At 42.0% G+C, this 9453-nt stretch overlaps 1 protein-coding gene across 2 annotated transcripts; it reads left to right on the top strand.

Annotated features, from left to right (window-relative positions):
- Positions 1 to 1141: 1141 nt before the first annotated feature.
- On the top strand, positions 1142 to 8845 carry LOC132898814 (receptor-transporting protein 3-like). 2 transcript variants are annotated; one of them, XM_060940479.1, is made up of 2 exons: positions 1142 to 1463; positions 8298 to 8845. In XM_060940479.1, exons 1-2 carry the CDS (start codon positions 1192 to 1194, stop codon positions 8638 to 8640), a joined length of 615 nt encoding a protein of 204 aa, XP_060796462.1. In that variant the 5' UTR covers positions 1142 to 1191; the 3' UTR covers positions 8641 to 8845. The 2 variants fall into 2 exon arrangements, 1 of the variants encoding a protein (XP_060796462.1); XR_009656585.1 differs by lacking the exon at positions 1142 to 1463 and adding an exon at positions 1772 to 2024 and having other exon boundaries at positions 8298 to 8386.
- The last annotated feature ends 608 nt before the right edge of the window (positions 8846 to 9453 follow it).

The following is a 9453-nucleotide window of genomic DNA, read 5'->3' as shown; positions in this document are numbered from 1 at the left end:
TGCCTAGTTTGATGGCATGGGCAAGGGGGCCCAACTCAACGTCGATATAACGGAAACACTCGCTGACACAAAATCGTTTACAGACGTGAAGTCATTGAGATACAACATACCGTACATTGCCAGTTCCGATGACACCGGCGGTGATGATGATGACATTAATTATCAACATTCAGCTGGACCATCACGTGCTGATTCTCATGCCAGTTCTATGACAGCAAAAAATGTGTTCGAAACTTTGATGATGACATCAAAACAAAACAAATATCCACAAACAATAGAAGTGCGAAACAACAAAGACAAACTGCATAACATATTTCTGGAAGATTGGGCACGAGTGATGAAATTTCCAGGTCATATGCAGAATGGTGACATTCAGTACAATGTGCATTTGCTAACAAATTGTTTGTGGTACCTCGATGGTAGAAGGGCTCTGATACATGAAAAGTGCAAAAGAACAAGTGTAGTTAAGCAAGATGTACCTTCGGTGTTTGATAAGTACGAGGGATTTCAAGAGTGGAAGAAGTGGAAAGCCAAACCTCAACTGGAAAAGTCTGTTCTGGACAGTCATGCCAAAAATTTGGTGGTACTCCTCAGTCAGCCATGGTCAAGATTCTGGGACAAACAACTTTTCGGCGGCATTGAAAATCTGTTTGTTGTGCTTGAACAGGTGGTACAGTATTTACAGGAGCATAATGCAGAGCAGCAAGAATGGCAGTCTTCACTAAAACCAGCTCGTCAGGTAAAAATACTTGTTGATTTATACAATACGAAAGAAAAACTGAAGCGATCATTTTTGGATTACATTTAAAATTATTGTTGATCGCAATGTATGTTTTTATCTTGGCTTTATACAGTAATTCGCAAGTGATTTGCAAATATTGAGGGCATGAGATGGAAAAGAAAAATCCCCGCAAATCCCTGGTGGCTCTGAGAGGCTAAAAAAAAATTCGCTGGCTGCCTGGTGAATTTTATTTGGTCATGTTACTCCCAACAAAGATTTTTTTAAGGCTGGCCCCATTTAAATAAGTAATCAATAAAAATACAAATTTAATTGAAAATAAGGAAGTAATAAATAATCATTTCTTCTAATGGCTTTACACTCCAAGTGAGTTCCTCTCTGTCACTTCAGCGTGTCCTTTGTGCGTGTGTGTGTATGAGAGAGAGACAGACAGAGAGAAAGAGAGACGTAATATGATGTTAAGTTTCTGTTTCCTTTCTCCAGAAGGCAATGAGTATAAATATAGCAGGGAGGCAGTGACAGGAGTAAGAGAGAGACAGAGACAAACAGACAGAGACAAACAGAGTGAAACAGGGAGAGTGATGCAGGCCCAAGAGTGGACAAGCGTGTTTACAACAAGAGCAAAAGTTCTGCGGGACGAATGGACACTCCACATGGATGAGTCCATCCAGCCAAAAAATGCACAACCGGGGTTCTATGAATACCTGAGAGGATCGTTCGCTAAGTAAGACACACACACACACACAGAGTTCTTTGTAATGGTATTCAACCTTAGAATAAGTAAGGGTACATTTTTAATTACTTAAATATATTTTGATTGTGTGTGTGTGTGTGTGTGTGTGTGTGTGTGTGTGTGTGTGTGTAATGAAGGAGTGTATTAATGCTGTATTATAATTATTGGATGTTTAAATTGTTAACTGTAAACTATTGCTTGTGTAACTCTGCCTACCTAGGTAGGCTCTGGTATCTAATAAATCTTCTAATAGTCAGGTCTACTTGCCTTATCCTAATGGTGATGATACACGGGGCAACTTTTTGGGCAATGTTGCCGAGCAATGTTGCTGGGCAATTGTGTTTTGACTCTTTTCTATTGAGATTGGGCAACATTGTTTCATTCTGAATGGTTTTGATAATCTCTGGCAACTTTTTGAGATAAGCCAATCAGAACGCGAGTATCGAGTCATGTGACCTCCGGTGAGGTTCGGATCAGAAATTTCAAACAAATATGGCGGCCGCTCACAGTGGAGTGAAGAAATGGAGAGACTCCTCATCTGTTTTTACGCCGGTAAGTTGTTATTTTAATATTCTATATGGAGGAATTTACCTCACCAAAGCTCTAAAAAACAACAGACAGCTTGATTAAATGGTCACAGCAAAAATTAAGACATCGATTTTTTTTTAGCTAACTGTAAACTGCCGTTGCTAACTGTTGTTGCCCATTATTAGTTGCCCTGAAAAGTTGCCCTGTGTCTCACCTAGTTGCCCGTTGCCAGCAACATTGCTCGGCAACATTGCCCAAAAAGTTGCCCCGTGTATCATCACCTTAAGGTTCATACAGGAGGACTGCGGTAGTGAATACTAATTAATGTATTATGCCGTTCCAACCCACAATAACACATGCACACCAATCAGGTTATATAGAAACTAGATAGAACTCGACGCCAACGGCGTCAATGGGGATGCCTCCGCCCGGTAGACTACACACCTTATGAAGTTGTGATTTGGGGATGGACATTTGACCTCACAGTAATCTTGACCTGGTGAAATTACTTGTATCAGCCTTGGAGATACTGTGTTCACAAGGTTTTCGGACAGACATTTGACCTCACAGCGACCTTGACCTTTTGATCTCAAAATCTAATCATTTTATCTTTGTCCCCAAACGCACAAATGATGAAAGTTTGGTGAAATTCCTTTCATTCACCTTGGAGATATTGTGTTCACAAGGTTTTCGGACAGACATTTGACCTCACAGTGACCTTGACCTTAGACCTTTTGATCTTAAAATCTAACCAGTTCATGTTTGTCCCAAAGTGCACAAATGGTGAAAGTTTGATGAAATTCCTTTCATTAGCCTTTGAGATATCGTGTTCACAAAGTTTCGGGACGGACGCACGCACCGACGGACGGACGCATGGACAGATGGACAACCCGAAAACATAATGCCTCCTGCACCTTACGGTGGCGGAGGCATAATAAAAAGGGTTCTGTATTATAAATGTAAAATGCAGGTCAGTACATCTCAGTTCAGTGTGTATAAAATAAAAGTGGGTGTTGTGTAATGTAAAACTGTTAACTAAACTGAAATCATGTGGTTTGAACTGTCAGTGTGTGTTGTGTACCTTCAATACTGTATAATATGAAACATCAATGCAGATCTTTAAAGTTCACTTGAACCATATAGATATTTATAGTTCAATGTAATATAAAATATCAATGCAGATCATGAAAAGTTTCACTTTAACTATAAAACAAGTGCAGTAATAAATATATGTTATTTACCAGCTGGAAGGTCCATATCGTGAAATACCGTGACCGAGGTCTTGAAAGTACTGAGCGAGGCCCTCTGGGCCGAGGTCAGTATTCAAGGCCGAGGTCATGTTATTTCACCATACGGACCGACCTTAAGCTGGTAAATAGTTATCACACCCACACATTATCCTTCCACACAACATACTAATAAAGGTATCACCACAATAAAAAATAGAACACAACTGTTCTTCAAGAAACAAAACATTAATTTTCATGTTACACGTCATGTTACATTTTGTCAAGATTAAGTTTCTAGCTTGAACAATAGATTGTTACCCAAAATGTACTTCATTCACAGTGTTTGCACCTGCAACCTGTAGTTTTAAATTGAAAGCAAGGTTTCAATTCTACACTCTGTTACATCTTACAATGATGCAAAGAATTGATGCCATTAAGGAATAAAACCCAACTGGCAAATGGAAAGACGTTTGGGTACATGGTGTTTGCCTGGCTTCTAAAGTGCAAGGTCATGAACTGAACTGAGAACGACTGCAGGGGCTTCACTGCTCTAAACTAACAACAGAGAACTGGGTACAAACTAATCATGGCAGAACTGAGAGCTACAGAACTACTGAGAGCTACAGAACTGAACCTATGAGCTTTGTCTTACAGGGCAACTGTTTTACTTTGTGCAAGTCTGCACCACAGGCAAGAAAAAAAAATAGAACATGTACGCAAAACGTATTCGTGTAGCTTGGTATGAGAAAACAAAATATTCAAAAGTATCTATGAATAAAGGTAAAATACTGTTGCTGTCTTCAAAAGGGATATAATATCAGTATAATTTTGCATGATTCAACAATACAATATATACAAACCTATACAATTTACCAATATATATGTATGCAACTATAATAGCGACCGTCTTCATTTTTGTCACCCTCAAGGACGCGCGATCTGTCGCTGTTGTTGTTGGAGTCACGCTGGCTGCCGGTTTTGCTGAGATACGATAAAATTGTCCTTGTTTTCTTGGCGCTTTTGTCGGACTCTTGCCCTGAAGAAACAATCCTCTTCTTGGGAGCCATGTTTGTTGTGCCACATTGGATTCTGGGAGATGCATGGCAGAAACTGCCGAACACTGCCGAGGTAGTTGTCGGGTCCTCCCTGCGGGTATTAAAAGTGACGAAATCTTACATCGGAAAATGGCAACTGCCCTTATTTGGTTGTCGTCGCCTTTCGTCGGTATTACGTAAATATTGCTCAACTTTGACCTGGAAAACGCCGTCAGGTTCACGCGGCACAGGTTTCAGTTTATTTACAGCGCCGCTAGTTTGCTAAATTGAGAACCATTGTATCCCGAACCTGATTTTTTTCATTCTGCAAAATTGCAGGTTGTTTAATTTTTCTTCTGCAATCTTGAAAATCATTCTGCAAAATGCAGACTGCAGACAGGTATTTTGAACACTGACACTTCATCGGTACTTACGGTTAAATATCATATTTTCCATCTCATTACTTCTTAACATGAACATACAACAACTGTGTGTACTGAAAAGACATTTACATTGAATATTTTTATCAAATATGTCTGTTAGCTTATTCAGCCAGAAAACCTAGCCATGCGGCTAACATCACTAACCCAGGATCTCACAGTGAGGCACATTACATTGGAATTACATGAGGCTTTCGACTTCATGCCAAAGTACGCGTACCAAAACAAAAACATATCCTGACTGGTTAATTTCCCATTTCCTCTGCAATCTGAACAAGATAGTTACGTGTTCACATGTACAGTAGAGTTGATTAGCTAAGCTAATTTAGCTTACAACTCACCAGGATACCTTCAAATTAAAAACAAACTCTTCAAAAGAAATCACAACTTCTCAGGAGCAAAAACCTTCGTTGTGTCAGTGTGCAGGGTCGTGTAGTGGTATTCTGTGTATAATCTAAAATTAACCTGACATCTTATCGTCTTATCTCCTCATCTCCGTGTCGGGGTGGATGGAGCGTGTGGGGGGAAAATAAAGAAAAAAGTTTCGTTCTCTTTATGGGAGGTCTTTAGGCAGTGGCGACTGGTAGTCTTTCAAACAGGGGAGGCTGGTCGGTTACGATATTTCCAGATTTTAAAAGAAAAAAAAAACATCAGTTTTGCCCATACTCTTGCCTCTGATCTGGCTGATTGTTGGCAGCGTCACAAACTGTGAAATAACAGGTTCTTTTGGCCCATTAGCCTACTGTCCAATATACATGATGGTGGTGTTGGGGGGGAGGGGTATATTTTCACATTTTATATTTTAAAATTGTGGCATGTTGTTTAAAAATTGATCATTATTGAAAGCAGCTCTTTGTCAGGAACCTCAGCAGTAGAGCTGGGTGCCACACATTTCATTCAATGACACTTTCCCTATATTTTACTTATTTTGACTGAGAAATGTTTTATTGACAATTTTGATAACCCTTCACTTTTAATCCAGGTCTGTAGTGTGAAATGTTCTCGGCTGTGTTTTTGTTTAAAAATGTTTTCCAAACTGTAGCTGTGTTTAATTCATATCCAGAAAAAATATATATTCCAATATAATATACTCAGCATAAACATTTTAAATAGATTCTATATTTTTGGTCCATCCATGACTTATTACTAAAGTAGCCTATTTACTGTTGTTGATGTGGGTCACTTGCTGTTAGCCAATTCACTTTCTCGTACCAGGAGAGCTGAAAGGAACGAGTATTATTCCCTACCTTTTTCACCAAGTCAATTTGAGGCATTGCTCTACCCTGCTCTTTAATTTTAATTTTTTCCTCGAAAGGAAGACTGGCAAATGGCTTCGCCAAAATTAAATCAGCAATGCTTGGCATCCGTGCACAGCTTTCTTGCTAGCTGACTAGCCCCCTCAAGTTCAAGTTCAGTCACTCAAATAAACGAAATTTCTGGAACTAAGATAGCAAACTTGACAACACTATATTTACACTTTATTTACAATGAAAATATATACAAACTAAAAAAGCTGGTAGAAACCGTATGTAATGAATGAAATCGAAATGTAAGCTGATCTCTTACAATACAGCACTTGCGAATCCGCATGGGACTGAACTGATGTTGCCAGATACTGCTGACATTATCCAGCCCAAAATATGTTCAAAAACCGCCAATATGCACTTAAAACCGCTCAATTGAGCGGGAAACCCCCAATCTGGCAACACTGTACCGCTGCCTGTCTATAGTTGAAACGAGCTGTCAATCAAAGAAAATATCCGGCCGCTTTCACCAATCACCAGTCTCCTCGCGGAAACTGCCATGTCCCTCCCATGTGAGGCTCGGAGTCCGTGGGCGGGCGTTTTCGCAGTATTTGTCCAATAACCGTCTTGCATTTTGAGATTGAAAAGCGCAGAGCTCCCAAATGCCACTGAAGTCCACTGAGGCTGGGAGTCCGTAGGCGGGCATTTTCGCAGTATTTGTCCAATAATCGTCTTGCATTTTGAGATTGAAAGCGCAGAGCTCCCAATGCCATTGAAGCCCACTGAGGCTGCGCTGCATCGCGCTGTCACGAGGGGGAAAAACTCACGCACACATTAAAGTTATAAGGGCATTTTTAGAGGAGGCTGAGCCTCCCTCGTTGTCTTAGAGCAATCGCCCGTGTCTTTAGGGAGTTTCTGCCAAAATCCCACTAACACTAATGTAACATTAAGGGATTATCCACTATGGGCGAATGAATGAAAGTAGTCAGTGTGTGTGAGTGTGGTGCAGTAATTTATAAGGGTTACGCTTGTATTTGTTGTTTACACTACACACACACACACACACAAGGCTAGCTCCTGATTTTAATGTACAATGTGTGTCTTTAATACATCCTGTTTATTCAGTTCTGGAAGTTCTGGATCTGCTGTTCTGGAAGATCTACTATTCACAGTCCCAGTTAGACCAGTTAGGGTGGCGTTAGAGGCGAGGCTGAACCTGCATTAGGAGTGTGTGAGGAAGGTGAACTAGTTTACATCCTGTTTATTCCTCTGCTAAAAACCTGTGATGTCAACTTAAAGGAACTTCCGTAAACGCAAAATATGTGGTGTTTAATATTTTGGTAAGAAACATTCAGTCAGTCATAAAACAATGAAACTGTTTCTCATTTTGATCTTAAATACAATAATCACACAGCTGTGAAGACCAGACAAACTCACCTTTAAAGAATAAAGTGAGAACTTTGAGCAGCACCAGTTCGTGTCTAAATGAGTAAAGGTGAAGTCTGGTGTTGTGGAGCTGAGCTCAGTGCAGCTTAGTGTCTATAAAGTGCTGATGTAATTTTTGTCATTTCAGTATCATAATCATGAACCTGTGTAAAATAAATCGCATTTGGGTCTCCTCATTGCCACCTCATCTACAGTCTCTCACCTGTCCCCCTCGCCTGTCCCCTCTCACGCACCTGTCCCCTCTCACACACCCGTCCCCTCTCACACACCTGTCCCTTCTCACCTGCCCCCTCTCACACACCTGTCCCTTCTCACTTGTCCCCTCTCACACACATGTCCCCTCTCACACACATGTCCCTTCTCACTTGTCCCTCTCACACACATGTCCCCTCTCACTTGTCCTCTCACACACCTGTTCCCTCTCACACACCTGTCCCTTCTCACACAGCTGTCCCCTTCACCTGTCCCCCTCACACACACCTGTCTCTTCTCACCTGTCCCCTCTCACACACCTGTCCCCTCTCACCTGTCCTCTCTCTCACACCTGTTCCCTCTCACTTGTCCCCTCTCACACACCTGTCCCCTCTCACACACTTGTCCCCTCTCACACACCTGTCCCCTCTCACCTGTCCCCCTCACACACCTGTCCCCCTCACATATCCCCTCTCGCACACCTGTCCCCTCTCACTTGTCCCCTCTCACTTGTCCTTTCTCACACACCTGTTCCCTCTCACACACCTGTCCCCTCTCACCTGTTCCCTCTCACACACCTGTCCCCTCTCACCTGCACCCTGTCACCTGGACTGATGCTTTGCCTCTCAGCTGCTCTGCCACACACCTCACACACCTGCCTTCTCATGCAACTAATCTGTTCTCTCACACTTTTAATCTCTCTGTTTTGTAGGTTTCGTTGTTCTGAGTGTGGTCATATGTGGCCCTCTAAGCGAGTGCTGGTGATATTTCATTTCTCACTTGATGCAGCAAATGGGCGTGGCACTGTAAAGGTGCGCTGCTGTAAGCAGGAATGCCGTGACTGCTGTTTGCCTTTAATGGAGCAGCCGGAATTTAGTCGAGACAACATCGATGTGATGGTGGAGAAACTGATTGAGAAGATTAAAGTCAGATGCTACGGTGAGAGCGTGGGAGAAGCAAACCGAACCTCAAGATTTTCTGGTGATGTGAACGGACCACATGAAAGCGACCTCTGTGAGGGCTGTCGGCTGGGGATCTGCCAACAGGGCATGTGAACCACACAACTGCCCCAGCTGGGCATCAGTGCTAACTACTTCTGTGCCCACTGACACTTCCAAACACACCCTCACCCTAACACACCCCAAATTAACACACACACATCATACACCTTTTATTTCAAGTCTGCAATGTTCATATAATTAATGCTGTGCTTAATAAATACAAATTTGATAAAAATGTACAATTTTATTTGTGTTAGATTGATACCAATGTGTTGATAAAATAAAGAAATATGAATAAAAAGAGTGTGTTTCCATTTAATACTTATATTCAAAATTATTATCATTTTCTGAGAGGAATTTTTCAGACACACCCAACTGTCCCACACAAAGGCACACTCATTTTAAACTCTGAAAGTGATGCACATCTGCCCCACTTAAAGGCATGTCCGGCTGCCCCACTCAAAGCCATGCCCAACTGTACTTCTCAAAACCATGCCCACCTGTACCTCTCAAAGCCATGCCCACCTCTACATCTCAAAGCCATGCCGATCTGTACCTCTCAAAGCCATGCCCACCTCTACATCTCAAAGCCATGCCCACCTGTACATCTCAAAGCCATGTCCACATTTACATCTCAAAGCCATGCCCACCTCTACATCTCAAAGCCATGCCCACCTCTACATCTCAAAGCCATGCCAATCTGTACCTCTCAAAGCCATGCCCACCTGTAGCTCTCAAAGCCATGCCCACCTCTACATCTCAAAGCCATGCCGATCTGTACCTCTCAAAGCCATGCCCCCTCTACATCTCAAAGCCATGTCCACCTGTACCTCTCAAAACCATGCCCACCTGTACCTCTCAAAGCCA

Source organism: Neoarius graeffei, chromosome 15 (genome assembly GCF_027579695.1).
Source record: "Neoarius graeffei isolate fNeoGra1 chromosome 15, fNeoGra1.pri, whole genome shotgun sequence".
Lineage (NCBI taxonomy): Eukaryota > Metazoa > Chordata > Actinopteri > Siluriformes > Ariidae > Neoarius > Neoarius graeffei.
Note: the sequence above shows the minus strand (reverse complement) of the source record. Positions and strands in the feature narration are given on the sequence as shown.

Coding starts and splice junctions, on each gene's coding strand:
- LOC132898814 (XM_060940479.1), top strand. CDS start 1,192: ATGATGTTAAGTTTCTGTTTCCTTTCTCCAGAAGGCAATGAGTATAAA. Junction 1,464..8,297: donor CTGAGAGGATCGTTCGCTAA/GTAAGACACACA, acceptor TCTGTTTTGTAG/GTTTCGTTGTTCTGAGTGTG.